The 20,024-nt window shown below is 42.1% G+C and overlaps 1 protein-coding gene across 5 annotated transcripts; it reads left to right on the top strand.

Annotated features, from left to right (window-relative positions):
* The first annotated feature begins 5,369 nt into the window (after positions 1–5,369).
* LOC110491166 (tyrosine-protein phosphatase non-receptor type 7) lies at positions 5,370–19,760 on the top strand. Of its 5 annotated transcripts, none has more exons than XM_090203845.1 (11): positions 5,439–5,699; positions 7,982–8,051; positions 11,320–11,455; positions 11,761–11,950; positions 12,048–12,132; positions 12,241–12,326; positions 12,626–12,763; positions 15,894–16,004; positions 16,776–16,933; positions 18,758–18,871; positions 19,207–19,760. In XM_090203845.1, exons 3-11 carry the CDS (start codon positions 11,337–11,339, stop codon positions 19,355–19,357), a joined length of 1,152 nt encoding a protein of 383 aa, XP_090059971.1. In that variant the 5' UTR covers positions 5,439–5,699; positions 7,982–8,051; positions 11,320–11,336; the 3' UTR covers positions 19,358–19,760. The 5 variants fall into 5 exon arrangements, with proteins under 5 accessions (XP_036803528.2, XP_090059971.1, XP_090059973.1 ...); XM_036947635.2 differs by lacking the exons at positions 5,439–5,699; positions 7,982–8,051 and adding exons at positions 10,529–10,628; positions 10,755–10,813; XM_036947633.2 differs by lacking the exon at positions 7,982–8,051 and having other exon boundaries at positions 5,370–5,699.
* Positions 19,761–20,024: the final 264 nt, after the last annotated feature.

Genomic DNA, 20,024 nt, shown 5'->3' with positions numbered 1-20,024 from the left:
CAGCTCTTTCTCTCTCTCTCTCTCTCTCTCTCTCTCTCTCTCTCTCTCTCTCTCTCTCTCTCTCTCTCTCTCTCTCTTTCTCTCTCTCTCTCTCTCTCTCTCTCCCTCTCTCTCTCTCCCTCTCTCTCTCTCTCTCTCTCTCTCTGTCTCTCTCTCTCTCTCTCTCTCTCTCTCTCTCTCTCTCTCTCTTTCTCTCTCTCTCTCTCTCTCTCTCTCCCTCTCTCTCTCTCCCTCTCTCTCTCTCTCTCTCTCTCTCTCTCTGTCTCTCTCTCTCAGGGTGAGTGCTGTGGGGAAGCAGGGTACTGGGGAGTGGCGCTCGCTGTTCGATTTGATGAATACTTTAAAGTGCCCCAGGACAGGTTAAATGAACATGTTATGCCTTGTGCTCTGCTTTGATGACAGAGACATATAAATTGTGATCGGTAACTTGTTTTGATACTCAGGTCTTGACTTCAAATGTTGGCAACAATCATCGTACATTACTTATACAGAAGTGATTACAAATACGGATGTGTAATCAAATCCATCAATGCAATGCTATAAACTTTTTCCTGAGCTAGAATTTGAGTATGACTTATCCTCTGGACCATCACAGGGACTTTTATCCTCATGGATATTACAGGGACCTTTATAGTTGGGGATATTACAGGGACTTTTATCCTGTGGGATATCACAGGGACTTTTATCCTCAAGGATATTACAGGGACTTTTATCCTCAAGGATATTACAGGGACCTTTATCCTCTGGATATTACAGGGACCTTAATCCTCAGGGATATTACAGGGACTTTTATCCTCAGGGATATTACAGGGACTTTTATCCTCAGGGATATTACAGGGACTTTTATCCTCTGGATATTACAGGGACTTTTATCCTCTGGGATATTACAGGGACTTTTATCCTCATGGATATTACAGGGACTTTTATCCTCTGGGATATTACAGGGACTTTTATCCTCTGGGATATTAGAGGGACTTTTATCCTCTGGATATTACAGGGACTTTTATCCTCTGGATATTACAGGGACTTTTATCCTCAGGGATATTACAGGGACTTTCATCCTCATGGATATTACAGGGACTTTTATCCTCTGGATATTACAGGGACTTTTATCCTCTGGATATTACAGGGACTTTTATCCTCAGGGATATTACAGGGACTTTTATCCTCTGGGATATTACAGGGACTTTTATCCTCATGGATATTACATGGACTTTTATCCTCTGGGATATTACAGGGACTTTTATCCTCTGGGATATTACAGGGACTTTTATCCTCTGGGATATTACAGGGACTTTTATCCTCAGGGATATTACAGGGACTTTTATCCTCTGGATATTACAGGGACTTTTATCCTCTGGATATTACAGGGACTTTTATCCTCATGGATATTACAGGGACTTTTATCCTCTGGGATATTAGAGTGACTTTTATCCTCTGGGATATTACAGGGACTTTTATCCTGAGGGATATTACAGGGACTTTTATCCTCAGGGATATTACAGGGACTTTATCCTCTGGATATTACAGGGACTTTTATCCTCATGGATATTACAGGGACTTTTATCCTCTGGGATATTAGAGTGACTTTTATCCTCTGGGATATTAGAGTGACTTTTATCCTCAGGGATATTACAGGGACTTTTATCCTCTGGATATTACGGGGACTTTTATCCTCTGGGATATTAGAGGGACTTTTATCCTCTGGGATATTACAGGGACTTTTATCCTCAGGGATATTACAGGGACTTTTATCCTCAGGGATATTACAGGGACTTTTATCCTCTGGGATATTACAGGGACTTTTATCCTCTGGGATATTACAGGGGCTTTTATCCTCTGGATATTACAGGGACTTTTATCCTCAGGGATATTACAGGGACTTTTATCCTCTGGGATATTACAGGGACTTTTATCCTCTGGGATATTACAGGGACCTTTATCCTCTGGGATATTACAGGGACCTTTATCCTCATGGATATTACAGGGACTTTTACCCTCGTGGATATTACAGGGACTTTTATCCTTATGGATATTACAGGGACCTTTATCCTCATGGATATTACAGGGACTTTTATTCTCAGGGATATTACAGGGACTTTTATCCTCTGGGATATTACAGGGACTTTTATCCTCTAGGATATTACAGGGACATTTATCCTCTGGGATATTACACAATTTGTTGTCTGATGGAAGTTCTGGAACACCTTTATGATGCTCAGATATTCTGATCAGGAAGAGACATAGGCTTTTGTTTTTATTTTATTTCAATGCTTACAGTATGTGGAGTGAAGAACACTTCAGAACCCCTAGAAGCATCAGAACACTTCAGAACCCCTAGAAACAACAGAACACTCCAGAACCCCTAGAAACAACAGAACACTTCAGAACCCCTAGAAGCATCAGAATACTTCAGAACCCCTAGAAACAACAGAACACTTCAGAACCCCTAGAAGCATCAGAACACTTCAGAACCCCTAGAAACAACAGAACACTTCCGAACCCCTAGAAGCATCAGAACACTTCAGAACCCCTAGAAACAACAGAACACTCCAGAATCCCTAGAAGCATCAGAACACATCAGAACCCCTAGAAACAACAGAACACTTCAGAATCCCTAGAAGCATCAGAACACTTCAGAACCCCTAGAAGCATCAGAACACTCCAGAACCCCTAGAAACAACAGAACACTTCAGAACCCCTAGAAGCAACAGAACACTTCAGAACCCCTAGAAGCAACATAACACTTCAGAACCCCTAGAAGCATCAGAACACTTCAGAACCCCTAGAAGAATCAGAACACTTTTCTCTGACTGGAGACATGCACTGACTATACTCTATGATACACAGCAATCTGTATTTCAACAGAAAACCAAAATATAGCATTGCCAAATCAAAAGCATTAGTCATTTTCCAGGCAAGACAAATGCAACATAAAATCACTCAACTGACATCTGCTGAAATACAAAAATTAGACCCTCTCTGAAAATCCAAAATTAGATACTCTCTGAAGAGCAACTGACATTGTATTGGCAAAACCATTTGAATAATGATTACATAACCTTGCTTTTTATTAGATTTGTCCTAGTGTGCAATAGCTCATGAATACAGCATTGTGAAAACCAATCAGAAAACGATAAGACTAAAACATGCAGTGCCCCCTGCTGTTGATGACTTATACGTCACTATGTACAAGGATTGTATTGATAGTAATTCAACCGTGTGGGGTACAATATTACTGTTGTGTAGCATACAGTCTAATTCAATCAACATATATTACTGTCTCTAACACATTCTTGTTGTACTATTTGCAGAGTGTTGTGTAACAATGTTTCAAGGGCAACAACAGTCCCACTGGGCACACACCGGTTGAATCACTGTTGCAACCATGTCATTTCAATGAAATTGACGTTGAATGAACGTTGAACAGATGTTGAATTGACATCTGTGCCCAGTGGGATGTGTGTGTGTGACATATTCATCAGTAGGAAGTAAAAGGACAAACAAAACATCCTCGTCACATCACGAGTTTCACTGCCTGGCCTGCGTGGGGAGGAGACGTGAAAGGACACATATCATCATCACAGCTGGTCATGCAATGGTCTATATGGATCTCCATTCAACTGTTCAGAGCACTACTAAAGGATATAGGTTGAACGATACCTTTGCTTCAGCTCACATTTTCCACATCATGTAAATTATTGATTACTCATGTACTGTATGCCTCACAGTATCTTTCATTAGGGCTACGTTGATTTATTGAATCCATCTGGGCAAAGTCTATGAGATGTAGTCCTCAATAACGGAACTGACTTATAAATCTACAGTCTCACAGTCTGGCGCTGTATTTACATTCGTGTTTATCATGTGTCTGACTAACACTGTATGGCTTAGTGACTTAAGCAGTCCAATGAATGTCTGTTAACAAGAGGAAGTGTTGTATTGGCATGACAGGAAGTGGCTTGCACAAACTCTTGTTACCAGATTCAGGCCGATTGACCTCCCACGTAGCAACCACCACAAGCCTGACTCATCTGTGATAGCTGTACGGTGATGCATAGTAGATCTTACGTTAGAATTAAGCAGAATCACAGCAAGCACATTCACCCTCACCAAGTTTCATGTGTTGCATTGGCCACCTACATGGATCAACACAACACTACCTCCAATGTGAATACCGCCAACGTGTTACTATGAGCTTTAATATACAATAAATTGTTTTGTGCCGAAGTTCCACTTCCACAAACTTACTGTAATATTTACCTGTCCTTTTTGTCTTAGCATTGATGACCAGGTTGTTAGTTGAAATACCCACATTGCACTGTGGTAAATCAACATCACATTTTATTTTACTAGGCAAGTCAGTTAAGAACTAATTCTTATTTTCAATGACGGCCTAGTGGGTTAACTGCCTGTTCAAGGGCAGAACGACAGATTTGTACCTTGTCAGCTCAGGGATATGAACTTGCAACCTTTCGGTTACTAGTCCAACGCTCTAACCACTAGGCTACCCTGCCGCTGTCAGCGATTGGGTGCTGAGTGAAAGCGGAGTCAGGTGCAGGACACAGGTATAGAGTAATCCAACTGAGTTTTACTCAAAGAATAAAGCAAAATTCCAAATAGGAACATACAACACAACACAACTCTAACACAAACACAACCACAACCACTAACGACAGGAACAATCGCGGAACAGAACAGAAATGTATGTCAGATGGTTAAACAGGGAATGTAATGAGGGAATGTAAAACAGGTGTGTGTGTAATCAGACAAAACAAAACGAAACAGAAAAATGGATGGGTAGTGACTAGAAAGCCGGTGACGTCGACCGCCGAACACCACCCGAACACCACCCGAACACCACCCGGACAAGGAGAAGGGCCGACTACAGGGACCTTTATCAGCCGCCCCATAATAGGAAACTATTCAGCGTTTCTACAGGAAGAAGACTAATACCCGTGTTCTATCAACATTATTGATGTATTTCAGGTTGTTCATGTAAAAGATCATGTGGTATCAATGACTTACCTGGTTAAATAAAGGCTAAATAAATGAATGAATAAAATAACCCTGTTATTCACTTTGTCACCCAGCTGTTTCCATCACAGCAATGCTTATTTTCACGACAATTTCATAAACATTAGACCATTTCGCCCACAGCGACTGTTATTCACTTTTGCACTGTGGAGACACTGTGATGAAATGAGAAAATACTTGCAATAGGGCTCTTACATTTGACATAGTATATTATTCTCTCAATGGTTGTATTGTTGTAATTGTGGACATTGGTCCCTTGTTGCTGTAGAGAAAATAATAGCCAACATAAAAATTCACATTTGAGGTTAGTGTGCTCTCCTTGGAGGTTACACAAAGCCAGTGGCACTGAGTCTGCAGGGGTGAGGCAGCCTTGAATGTTGTGTGTGTTTGTGTGCGTGTGTGGAAATGAGGGTATGAGAGTATGAGTGGGTGGGTGGGTAGAGAGGAAGCGGTGGAGAGGTAGAAAAAAGGAAGAAAAAAATGATTGTCTCATAAGCTTCCCTATAAAGCCAAGCAGTAAAAGAGTCAAACCTGCCTGTGTCTGTGCTGCTGGCTCGTCTGGACTGAGACCTTGGTCCAACACACATCCACACGGTACACAGGAACACAAGGAGAGAGGCGATAACTGAGGGCCAACTTCGACTTGCAGTCCCCTTGCGCTGGTGAGTTACCTGCTGGGCCTGTCTCATTGACAGTGTGATAGTGACAACCAAGAGGCATGTGCATGCTGTACTGTATGCCTGCGGATAAACTACAGATTGTCTTCAGCTTGTTATAATGTTTACCCCGTCATCATATCACTTGGAATTAACCTCACTTTTTCGCCCAGAACATGGAAGACTCGCTAGTCAGTCTGAGGCAGCGTTTCAGCCCAGCTGATGCACGGTTTCAGCTCAGTCTTCCATCCTTACAGTACGGCTTACGGTTATGTTCTGAGCTTCCTTACCATATTTTTGTTGTTATGTAATAATTATAAACTGGGTGGTTTGAGCCCTGAATGCTGATTGGCCTGCAGCCGTGGTATATCAGACCGCATATCACAGGTATGACAAAATATGTATTTTTACTGTTCTAATTATGTTGACAACCAGTTTATAATAGAAATAAGTCACCTGGGGGGGTTTGTGGTATGTCAAATCAAATCAAATCACGTTTTATTGGTCACATACACATGATTAGCAGATGTTATTGCGGGTGTAGAGAAATGCTTGTGCTTCTAGCTCTGACAGTGCAGCAGTATCTAACAAGTAGTCTAACTATTACACAACATATACCCAATACACACAAATCTAAGGAAAGGAATGGGATTAAGAATATATAGACTAAGATACAATAGAATAGTATGGAATACAGTATATATATATGAGATGGGTAATGCAGGATATATGTAGACATTATTAAAGTGACTAGTGTTCCGTTTCTTAAAGTGGCCAGTGATTTCAAGTCTATGTATATAGGTCAGCAGCCTCTGACGTGCTAGTGATGGCTATTTAACAGTCTGATGGCCTTGAGATAGAAGCTGTCTTTCAGTCTCTTGATGCCAGCTTTGATGCACCTGTTCTGACCTGTACTGACCTTCTGGATGATAACGGGGTGAGCATATGGCCAATATCCACGGCTAAGAGCTGTATCCCAGCACTCCGCGTTGCATCGTGCTTAAGAACAGCCATTAGCCGTGGTATATTGGCCATATACCACAGCCCCTTGGGCCTTTTTGCTTAACTATAAATAAACACATCACCTCTTCATCATTTAATATTCTAATAGTCACTGAAGTCTTATTTATATTTATATTTTAAATGTTTCTATTTTTATTTGAAAAAAATATATATATTTTCTTTGAAAATGCTTTTGAGCTCATATCAAACTTGAAAGCTATTTACAGTGCTTTCAGAATGTATTCTCCTTTTGTTGTGTTACAGCCTGAATTACGTTGATGTATTTTTCTCACCCATCTACTCACAATACCCCATAATGACAAAGTGAAAACATGTTTTTAGAAATGTTGGCAAATTTAGAAAGAGTCTATACATTGTAGAAGCACCTTTGGCAGTGATTACAGCTGTGAGTCTTTCTGGGTAAGTCTCTAAGGGCTTTCCACACCTGGATTGTGCAACATTTGTCCATTATTATTTTCAAAATTCTTAAAACATCTGTCAAATTCGTTGTTGATCTTTTGCATTTTCAGGTCTTGCCATAGATTTTCAAGTAGATTTACCTGTACGTCAAAACTGTAACTCAGCCACTCAGGTACATTCACTGTATTCTTGCTAAGCAACTCCAGTGTAGATGTCGCCTTGTGTTGCCTTGTGTTTTAGGTTGTTGTGATGCTGAAAGGTGACTTCATCTCCCAGTGTCTGGTAGAAAGCAGACTGAACCAGGTTTCCTCTTGAATTCTGCCTGTGCTTAGTTAGCTTCATTCCATTTATTTTTTATTCTTGAAAAATTCCCCAGTCCTTAACGATGACAAACATACCCATAACATGATGCAGCCACCACTATGCTTGAAAATATGAAGAGTGGTACTCAGTGATGTGTTGCATTGGATTTTCCCCAAAAACATAACACTTTCCGGACAAAAAGTGAATTGCTTTGCCACATTTTTGCAGTATTAATTTAGTGCCTTGTTGCAAACAGGAAGCATGTTTTGGAATATTTGTATCTTGCACAGGCTCTCTTCTTTTCACTCTGTCAGTTAGGTTAGTATTGTGGAGTAACTACAATGTTGTTGATCCATCCTCAGATTTCTCCTATCACAGCCATTAAACTCTGTGACTGTTTTAAAGTCACCTTTGGCTCATAGCAATTGAGTCAGGAAGGACGCCTTTATCTTTGTAGTGACTGGGTGTATTGATACACCATCCAACGTGTAATGAATAACTTCACTTCAAAAGGAATATTCAATGTCTGCTTTTTTTATTTTTTATTACCCATCTACCAATAGATTAATTGGAATTCACTGCTTGACTGAGGGACCTTACAGATAAATTGTATGTGTGGCGTACAGAGATGAGGTAAGCATTCAAAATCATGTTAAACACTATTATTGCACACAGAGTGAGTCCATGCAACTTATTATGTGACTTGTTAAGCACATTTTCACTCTTGAACATACTTAGGCTCGCCACAACAAAGGGGTTCAATACTTATTGACTCAAGACATTTTATTTTTTCATTTTTCATTCATTAGTAAAAAATATATATATATTAATGAAAACCACTATTCCACGTTGACATTATGGGGTGTTGTGTAAATTCAGGCTGTAATACAACATTGGGAAAACGTGAAGGGATGTGAATACTTTCTTAAGGCACTGTACTTCTTCTGTACTTCTCTGAGATTATTTCTATTTCTTTTTTTGGTACGTTATTTATTTCTGTCATGCAATCCCGCTTCAAGGTCTTCATCAGCAAATATACTGTATGCGAACGTTTATGTTAGTATGATGAATAAATCATTGCATATTTGCAGCTGCCTTGAGCCTAGAGTCACTGAGGAATGGCTCTACTGATTCACCTATTGGCAAAAAAAACAGCTTTACAACACCAGCTTTACAACACCAGCTTTACAATACCAGCTTTACAATACCAGCTTTACAACACCAGCTTTACAACATCAACTTTACAACACCAGCTTTACAACGCCAGCTTTACAACACCAGCTTTACAATACCAGCTTTACAACATCCACTTACAACATCCACTTTACAACACCAGCTTTACAACATCCACTTTACAACATCCACTTTACAACACTGACTTTACAATACCAGCTTTACAATACCAGCTTTACAATACCAGCTTTACAATACCAGCTTTACAACATCCACTTTACAACACCAGCTTTACAATACAAGCTTTACAACATCCACTTTACAACATCCACTTTACAACACCGACTTTACAATATCAGCTTTACAATACCAGCTTTACAATACCAGCTTTACAATACCAGCTTTACAACATCCACTTTACAACACCAGCTTTACAATGCCAGCTTTACAACATCCACTTTACAACACCAACTTTACAATACCGGCTTTACAACACCAGCTTTACAATACCAGCTTTACAATACCAGCTTTACAACATCCACTTTACAACACCAGCTTTACAATACCAGCTTTACAACACCTGCTTTACAATACCAGCTTTACAACACCAGCTTTACAATACCAGCTTTACAACACCAGCTTTACAACACCAGCTTTACAATACCAGCTTTACAATACCAGCTTTACAACATCAGCTTTACAATACCAGCTTTATAACACCAGCTTTACAACATCAGCTTTACAATACCAGCTTTACAATACCAGCTTTACAATACAACACCAGCTTTACAATATCAGCTTTACAATACAACACCAGCTTTACAACATCAGCTTTACAATACCAGCTTTACAATACCAGCTTTACAATACCAGCTTTACAATACCAGCTTTACAACACCAGCTTTACAATACCAGCTTTACAACACCAGCTTTACAATAACAGCTTTACGATACCAGCTTTACAACACCAGCTTTACAATACCAGCTTTACAACACCAGCTTTACAACACCAGCTTTACAACATCCACTTTACAACATCAGCTTTACAACATCAGCTTTACAATACCAGCTTTACAACATCCACTTTACAACACCAGCTTTACAACATCAGCTTTACAATACCAGCTTTACAATACCAGCTTTACAATACCAGCTTTACAATACCAGCTTTACAACACCAGCTTTACAACACCAGCTTTACAATACCAGCTTTACAACATCCGCTTCACACTACCAACTTTACAACATCCGCTTCACACTACCAGCTTTACAATACAAGCTTTACAACACCAACTTTACAATACCAGCTTTACAATACCAGCTTTACAATATCAGCTTTACAATACCAGCTTTACAATACCAGCTTTACAATATCAGCTTTACAATACCAGCTTTACAATACCAGCTTTACAATACCAGCTTTACAATACCAACTTTACAATACCAGCTTTACAATACCAGCTTTACAATACCAGCTTTACAATACCAGCTTTACAACACCAGCTTTACAATACCAGCTTTACAATACCAGCTTTACAACAGCAGCTTTACAATATCAGCTTTACAATACCAGCTTTACAACACCAGCTTTACAATACCAGCTTTACAATACCAGCTTTACAATACCAGCTTTACAATACCAGCTTTACAACACCAGCTTTACAATACCAGCTTTACAACACCAGCTTTACAACACCAGCTTTACAACACAACACCAGCTTTACAATACCAGCTTTACAACACCAGCTTTACAACATTCTCCCCCTTCTTTTCCCTCCCGGAACTTCTCAGTGATTGATCCACTCTCACGTTTAGACATGTGCACCTGAATCCAAAGAAGAGGCTAGCTATTAACATACTGAGTCACTGTGTCAAAAAGACTGCATGTCTGTGCCTGCTCACTCTCTACTTCTCACTGTGTTACTCTCTCTCTCCCTCTCTCTCTCTTTCTGTTTCTCACTGTGGTTGGTTCATGTCAATGGCAGACATTTCATTTGGTTTAGGATTACTCTGACATATTGACAGACCAGGATTCAGGTATGGATAGATCCTAGTTTAGCAACAATCAGGCAACAAAGGAGAGAAATGATGTCTGATGTTCTGAAAAATAAATGTTTAGTCAATGGTGTTTCTCTACTGCGTGTCATGTGTTGTGAATGTCAGTTTCAGGGGATGTGAGATCTTTCATTAACTGCTGTTCTTTTGACAAGAAGAGTTGACAAGTAGGGTGAAATATTTTAAATTCCATTTGAATTGAATTACTTTTGTGGTGTGTTCACTGTGTAGGCATAGTAAGGAAATAATGTGATCTCTCTCCCTCTCTCCCTCTCTCCCCCTCCCCCTCCCACTCCCCCTCTTTATTCTTCTCCATCTCTCCCTCCCTCCCACTCCCCCCCTCCCTCCCTCCCTCCCACCCTCTCCCTCTCTTTCTCTCTCCCTCCCTCCCTCCCCCTCTTTCTCGCTCTCCCCCTTCCTCTCTCTCTCTCTCTCTCTCTCTCTCCCTCTCTCTCTCTCTCTCTCTCTCTCTCTCTCTCTCTCTCTCGCTCTCTCCCCTCTCTCTCTCTCTCTCTCTCTCTCTCTCTAACCTCCCTCCTCCCCTCTCTCCCTTCCTCCCTCCCTATCTGTCTCTCTCTCTCTCCTGCCTCTTTGTCTCTCTCTGTCTCTCTCTCTGTCTCTGTCTCTCTCTCTCTCTCTCTGTCTTGGGATTGTTTTCACTAAATTCAACCAGTAATTCAACACAGCACCATGAGTGAGTCAGTAGAATCCACATCATCATCATCAACATCCCACCCTGTGGACAAAGACCAGTCAGCCTCCTGCCCTGCTGCCACAGCCCCTCGCAAAACAGTCCGTCTCCAGGAGAGGTACACACATCCATGATATTCAACTCACAGTACTGTCATCGAGGCCAGGATAAACTACAGTACCAGTCAAAAGTTTGGACACACCTACTCATTCAAGTTTTTTTGTTTTTTTTACTATTTTTTACATTGTAGAATAATAGTGAAGATATTAAAACTATGAAATAACACGTATGGAACATGCAGTAACCAAAAAAGTGTTAAACAAATCAAAATATATTTTATGATAACCTATAAGTGATACATTACGTAAATGCATATAGAGTCTTTGATCGTTTTGTCCTCTCTGTGGTTCCAATCATCCTCAGACGGGGGTCCAATGTTTCCCTGGTGCTGGGCGTGAGCAGTCTCAGTCTGGAAGCAGTGGAGACCCTATGCTCCATCTCCACTCCCAGAGAGACCATCCTCCACCTGCTGAGGACCTCAACACGCCCTCTGACCCCCTCTCAGCTGCAGGAGGCGTCTGAAGAGACCAGCAGGCTGAACTCAGAGTACCAGGTTGGTATCTACTGTAACTGTTACTATATGCAGACAATTGACTGCAAGCAGGATCAAGTTGAATCTGGACCTTAAGCCTGTCCGTTTTTTCCAACAGAAAATTCCTCCAAACTTTGTGAATCCTTCAGAGCTGGATATTCCAGGACGAGCTTTAAAGGACAGATACAAGACCATACTGCCAAGTGAGTGACTAAGTAAAAATTGATAAGCATGAGTTGATAAATCCCGAAACACACTGGCACCCAGACAATATAATAACCTATGTATAAACTATAATCATGTTTAACCAGATCCTGAGACCCGTGTGTGTCTGAGGAACCCCGCAGCAGAGGAGGCGGGCGAGACTGAAAGATACATTAACGCTAACTACATAAAGGTTAGAACCACCTGTAATTTGTTTTTATATGTGTTTAAGTTACGCAGACTTAAAGTCATTCTAGACCTTATGGGGATGAAGAAGTGTAAGTAGGTGAACATGAAGTCATGCAAAAAGGTCATAAAAATGTATATAAAAGGTTGTGTGAAAGTATAGCATACGCATTGCACAGAGGATGTTAAGGATGTGGAGAGTGATATAGTTGATTTACGTGGGTGTATCATGATGTCAACCAAGGAAACCCACAGGAAGTCAAAGTGGAAATGACACAGCCCCATATCTTGCTGTCGCCCACGCAGGGTTACAACGGTGCACCTAGCGCCTACATCGCCACCCAGGGCCCCATGCTCAACACCGTGCTTGACTTCTGGGAAATGGTGTGGCAGGAGAGATCCACCACCATTGTCATGATCACCAAGCTGAAGGAGAAGAAGGAGGTGAAATCCCATCCTGCTTCCATTTCTCTCCTAACCTCTAAAAGTCTAAGCCGTTGTGTGTGTGTGTGTGTATGTGTGTGTGTGTGGGGGGGGGTTCTACTACGCTAGTAGAGGTTGTTAAAACAATCCATATTTCAGCTTAGTAGAACACCCCCCCCCCCCCTTCTTTTAGCTATTTCATTTAGTTCATCTAGCTATTTGTTTTCTAATTTTAGGACCCCTTTATGTAAAACAAAAAATAAATATATATGTACATATACAGTTGAAGTCGGAAGTTTACATACACCTTAGCCAAATACATTTAAACTCAGTTTTTCACAATTCCTGACATTTAATCCTAATAAAAATTCCCTGTCTTAAGTCAGTTAGGATCACCACTTTATTTTAAGAATGTGAAATGTCAGAATAATAGTAGAGAGAATTATTTATTTCAGCTTTTATTTCTTTCATCACTTTAACTTCCTGACAGATGTCTTGAAATGTTGCTTCAATATATCTACATCATTTTCCTCCCTCATGAAGCTATCTATTTTGTGAAGTGCACCAGTCCCTCCTGCAGCAAAGCACACCCACAACATGATGCTGCCACCCCGTGCTTCACTGTTGAGATGGTTTTCTTCGGCTTGCAAGCGTCCCCTTTTTTCCTCCAAACATAATGATGGTCATTATGGCCAAACAGTTCTAATTTTGTTTGATGTATGATCTTTGTCCCCATGTGCAGTTGCAAACCATAGTCTGGCTTTTTTATGGCAGGTTTCGGAGCAGTAGCTTCTTCATTGCTGAGCGGCCTTTCAGGTTATGTCGATATAGGACTCGTTTTACTGTGGATAAAACTACTTTTGAACCAGCATCTTCACAAGGTCCTTTGCTGTTGTTCTGGGATTGATTTGCACTTTTTGCACCAAAGTACGTTCATCTCTAGGAGACAGAACGCGTCTCCTTCCTGAGTGGTATGACGGCTGTGTGGTCCCATGGTGTTTATACTTGCATACTATTGTTTGTGCAGATGAACGTGGTACCTTCAGGCGTTTGGAAATTGCTCCCAAGGATGAACCAGACTTGTGGAGGTCAACGATTTTATTTCTGAGGTCTTGGCTGATTTCTTTTCATTTTCCCATGATGTCAAGCAAAGAGGCACTGAGTTTGAAGGTAGTCCTTGAAATACATCCACATGTACACCTCCATTTGACTCAAATTATGTCAATTAGCCTATCAGAAACTTCTAAAGCCATGACATCATTTTCTGGAATTTTCCAAGCTGTTTAAAGGCACAGTCAACTTAGTGTATGTAAACTTCTGACCCACTGGAATTGTGATACAGTGAATTATAAGGGAAATGATCTGTCTGTAAACAATTGTTGGAAAAATGACTTATGTCATGCACAAAGTAGATGTCAAATCCATAGTTTGTTATCAGAAAATTTGTGGAGTGGTTGAAAAAACTAGTTTTAATGACTCCAACCTAAGTGTTTGTAATCTCAGACTTCAACTGTATATATATATATATATATATATACATTTTTTGGGGGATAAAATATTGAATTTGGCCTATTCTACTAAAGCCCATAGAAACACATCAATAAATGGCAACAAAGAGTCAAAAAATGTATCATAAGGAATAAGGTGTGTGAGAGTCTTATCTTTCTGTCGAGTGGTGCTATTAATTTGCATGGACGTTTTCGTGAGAAGACCAATTTTCAAGATGTCTCATGGACTGACAAACACCGCTGTGGCTCGGCCACCTTCCAACACAGATGGGATGTCTCCTGGTCTGACAAACACGGCTGTGGCTCGGCCACCTTCCACCACAGATGGGATGTCTCACCGCAGATGGGATGTCTCATGGTCTGACAAACACGGCTGTGGCTCGGCCACCTTCCACCACAGATGGGATGTCTCACCGCAGAGGGGATGTCTCCTGGTCTGACAAACACGGCTGTGGCTCGGCCACCTTCCAACACAGATGGGATGTCTCATGGTCTGACAAACACGGCTGTAGCTCGGCCACCTTCCACCGCAGATGGGATGTCTCATGGTCTGACAAACACGGCTGTAGCTCGGCCACCTTCCAACACAGATGGGATGTCTCATGGTCTGACAAACACGGCTGTAGCTCGGCCACCTTCCAACACAGATGGGATGTCTCCTGGTCTGACAAACACGGCTGTGGCTCGGCCACCTTCCACCACAGATGGGATGTCTCACCGCAGAGGGGATGTCTCCTGGTCTGACAAACACGGCTGTGGCTCGGCCACCTTCCACCGCAGATGGGATGTCTCCTGGTCTGACAAACACGGCTGTAGCTCGGCCACCTTCCAACACAGATGGGATGTCTCCTGGTCTGACAAACACGGCTGTGGCTCGGCCACCTTCCACCACAGATGGGATGTCTCCTGGTCTGACAAACACGGCTGTGGCTCGGCCACCTTCCACCACAGATGGGATGTCTCATGGTCTGACAAACACGGCTGTGGCTCGGCCACCTTCCACCACAGATGGGATGTCTCATGATCTGACAAACACCGCTGTAGCTCAGCCACCTTCCACCACAGATGGGATGTCTCCTGGTCTGACAAACACCGCTGTAGCTCAGCCACCTTCCACCACAGAGGGGATGTCTCATGGTCTGACAAACACCGCTGTGGCTCGGCCACCTTCCAACACAGATGGGATGTCTCATGGTCTGACAAACACGGCTGTAGCTCGGCCACCTTCCAACACAGATGGGATGTCTCCTGGTCTGACAAACACGGCTGTGGCTCGGCCACCTTCCACCACAGATGGGATGTCTCACCGCAGATGGGATGTCTCCTGGTCTGACAAACACGGCTGTAGCTCGGCCACCTTCCACCGCAGATGGGGAAGGCCGACATAGGCGGATGCAGTGGGTTGAGACGCACAGCCCATGTAAAAAGATATCTCTAGCTTAAACTGACAGATTTTGATGGGGATTTTCTTATTATGTTTCTTAGATTGATGCACGGGTGTGTCAATAAATCTTGAAGTCTAACCTCCTAACGGGTTTCCTTTGACAGACCCATTGGTGATAAAGCAGAGATGGTTTATAAAATCCTTGTTAGAGACTTTGGTTCATGTCTGAAGTATACAGAAAGTGTGTTCTGTGTTTCAGAAGTGTGAGCTTTACTGGCCAGAGAAGGAGGGCAGCTATGGCAGATTTGAGCTCAGAGTGGCCATTGTGAAAGAATGTGATGGCTACACAATTCGAGACATAATTATTCAGGTGAGATAGTAGGTTATTGTTGTCTGAACATCTCATAATGCCAGTAAAAGCTATGGGTTACACCAGTTTCAGAACTTCAACACTTCTGAATGAAAGAAGGGATGGATGGATGAATAAATGAATGCATGGATGGACCGATAAATGATTGAAGGGATGGATGGATGGATGGATGGATGGATGGATGGATGAATGAATGAATGAATGGATGAATGGATGGGTGGATGAATGAATGAATGGATGGATGATGGATGGATGGATGGATGGATTAATGAAGGGATGGATGGATGAATTAATGAAGGGATGGATGGATGAATGTAGGGATGGATGGATGGATGAATTAATGAAGGGATGGATGGATGAATGTAGGGATGGATGGATGAATTAATGAAGGGATGGATGAATGTAGGGATGGATGGATGAATGTAGGGATGGATGGATGGATGAATTAATGAAGGGATGGATGGATGAATGTAGGGATGGATGGATGAATTAATGAAGGGATGGATGAATGTAGGGATGGATGGATGAATTAATGAAGGGATGGATGGATGGATGGATGAATGAATTAATGAAGGGATGGATGGATGAATGTAGGGATGGATGGATGGATGAATGTAGGGATGGATGGATGAATGAATTTTGGGATGGATGGAATGATAGATGAAGGGATGTATGTATGAATGAAGGGATGGATGGATGGATGAACAAAGGGACGGATGGATGGATGGATGAATGAAGCAGTTAACTTACTAACAACAATGTGTCATACAGGTGGGCTCAGAGAGCAGGCAGGTGAGGCACTACTGGTACTCCACATGGCCAGACCACCAGACTCCAGACTGTACTGGACCTCTGCTCAGACTGGTGGTGGACGTGGAGGAACACAGGCAGTCCCACCCCGGCCTAGGAACCACCATTGTCCATTGCAGGTCCACACTAAAACAACCCTTAACACTGGCTCTCATCAACACAACCCTTAACACTGGCTCTCATTAACACAACCCTTAACACTGGCTCTCATCAACACAACCCTTAACACTGGCTCTCATCAACACAACCCTTAACACTGGCTCTCATTAACACACCCCTTAACACTGGCTCTCATTAACACAACCCTTAACACTGGCTCTCATCAACACAACCCTTAACACTGGCTCTCATTAACACACCCCTTAACACTGGCTCTCATTAACACAACCCTTAACACTGGCTCTCATTAACACAACCCTTAACACTGGCTCTCATCAACACAACCCTTAACACTGGCTCTCATTAACACAACCCTTAACACTGGCTCTCATCAACACAACCCTTAACACTGGCTCTCATTAACACACCCCTTAACACTGGCTCTCATTAACACAACCCTTAACACTGGCTCTCATTAACACAACCCTTAACACTGGCTCTCATTAACACAACCCTTAACACTGGCTCTCATCAACACAACCCTTAACACTGGCTCTCATCAACACAACCCTTAACACTGGCTCTCATTAACACAACCCTTAACACTGGCTCTCATCAACACAACCCTTAACACTGGCTCTCATCAACACAACCCTTAACACTGGCTCTCATCAACACAACCCTTAACACTGGCTCTCATTAACACAACCCTTAACACTGGCTCTCATCAACACAACCCTTAACACTGTCTCTCATTAACACACCCCTTAACACTGGCTCTCATTAACACAACCCTTAACACTGGCTCTCATCAACACAACCCTTAACACTGGCTCTCATCAACACAACCCTTAACACTGGCTCTCATCAACACAACCCTTAACACTGGCTCTCATCAACACAACCCTTAACACTGGCTCTCATCAACACAACCCTTAACACTGGCTCTCATCAACACAACCCTTAACACTGGCTCTCATTAACACAACCCTTAACACTGGCTCTCATCAACACAACCCTTAACACGAGCTGTCATTAACTGTCACTTTGATAAATGTGAGAGAACTAACATTGGCATATGTTATAGAATGTCCTTGATAAGAAAATAGTCTGAGGCTAATTGAACGGTTCTCGCTTCCAGCGTGTTTATACAGTATATATACAAAAGTATGTGGACACCCTTAAGGGAGGCTCCATTTCACATACCATGTCAGTCAGAATTAAATTCTTACAATGATGATTTACCGTGACTAGCTTGAGTTCACTTACTGACGACAAAAGGTGAATGCTATGGAATTCATTTTGTTTTGTGTCCGATCCGTGTATGTTCTGTATGTGGACTGTGTATTGCAGGCAAATACTGTAGCAGAGGCTGGAGAATAGATACATGTCCTTTCCAACAAGTCAGTTCGTCAAATTTCTGCTCTGCTAATTTAGGACCGTTGTCTGGAGACTCTCAGGATTTCCAATGTCTCCATCACGTGTTTCTCTGTCTGTGTTGTTTATTATAAGACCCCTGGCTGCCTTCACATTCCTTTCACATTTTAAAAAGGGGTGACTAGTAGAACAAGTTGTCAGGAGGATCCGGTTGGAGTCAGACATGCTGTGACTCTACTTGACTTAATTTGTCATATGCTCTCCACTACAGTGCAGGGATTGGTAGAACAGGTTGTCAGGAGGATCAGGTTGGAGTCAGACATGCTGTGACTCTACTTGACTTAATTTGTCATATGCTCTCCACTACAGTGCAGGGATTGATAGAACAGGTTGTCAGGAGGATCAGGTTGGAGTCAGACATGCTGTGACTCTACTTGACTTAATTTGTCATATGCTCTCCACTACAGTGCAGGGATTGGTAGAACAGGTTGTTTCATCGCCAGCAGCATTGGATGCCTGCAGCTAAAACACACCAGTAAGGCTGACGTGCTCGGAATCGTCTGCAAGCTACGCCTCGACAGGTACTAGCTACTACACACTGCCCTGCTGCTGCCCTGCTGCTGGTAGTAAAACGCCAAGCACATTTCAATCAAACTCTGTTTCTATCAAGTAAACTATCAAGTGAGCACCTTGCTTCTAACAATGCATTTGAAATTTGTCTTGAGTTATTTAAAAAGTGCTGTAGTGATAGGGATCTCAGATGCGGAGCTTGGGGATGCTGCTCCTTCACTCTCTGCCGCTCTGTGTTGCTCTTTGGGGTTTTAGGCTGGGTATCTGTAAAGCACTTTGTGACAACTGCTGATGTAAAAAATGCTTTATAAAATAAATGTGATTGATTGATTGTTTGTTTTGTCAGGGGTGGTATGATACAGACCAGTGAACAGTACCAGTTCCTGTACCTTACCCTGGCCCAGTACAGCCGACAGCTGGTGAACACAGACTGTGGCTCAGAGAGCCCTGTCCCTGTCCCTGTCCAGACTGGCAGTACTACAGGAGAAACGCGGTGACAGAGAAAGCCCAGCTGAAGCTCTGTCTTTCTGTATGGGAGAACAAGCTTCTGGAACTCTGTCTTTCTGTATGGGAGAACAAGATTCTGGAACTCTGTCTTTCTGTATGGGAGAACAAGATTCTGGAACTCTGTCTTTCTGTATGGGAGAACAAGATTCTGGAACTCTGTCTTTCTGTATGGGAGAACAAGATTCTGGAACTCTGTCTTTCTGTATGGGAGAACAAGCTTCTGGAACTCTGCTCATGTGCTGTCTGTGGCAATCTCATCCCCTTGACTGTGACAGTTATTGCAGCATTTTTATGGACACGTGGGACTGGTTTGAATTGTATTGAAATTCATGAATAATCATTTTGTCCATATTTGCTACCCTGATAATAAATATGTTATGCCCTTGGCTTTAATTAATTGCAGTCTATTTGACATTCTGAAGACAAAATACATATACCACAGTTCAAATGTTTGGGATCACTTAGAAATGTCCTTGTTTTTGAAAGAAAAGCAAATGTTTTTGTCCATTAAATTAACATAAAATTGATCAGATATACAGTGTAGATATTGTTGATGTTGTAAATGACTATTGCAGCTGGAAACGGCAGATTTTTAATGGAAAACACCAGTCTCAACGTCAACAGCAAAGAGACGACTCCGGCATGCTGGCCTAGGCA

Source organism: Oncorhynchus mykiss, chromosome 16 (genome assembly GCF_057628025.1).
Source record: "Oncorhynchus mykiss isolate SJ-2025 chromosome 16, ASM5762802v1, whole genome shotgun sequence".
Taxonomy (NCBI): Eukaryota; Metazoa; Chordata; class Actinopteri; order Salmoniformes; family Salmonidae; genus Oncorhynchus; species Oncorhynchus mykiss.
Note: the sequence above shows the minus strand (reverse complement) of the source record. Positions and strands in the feature narration are given on the sequence as shown.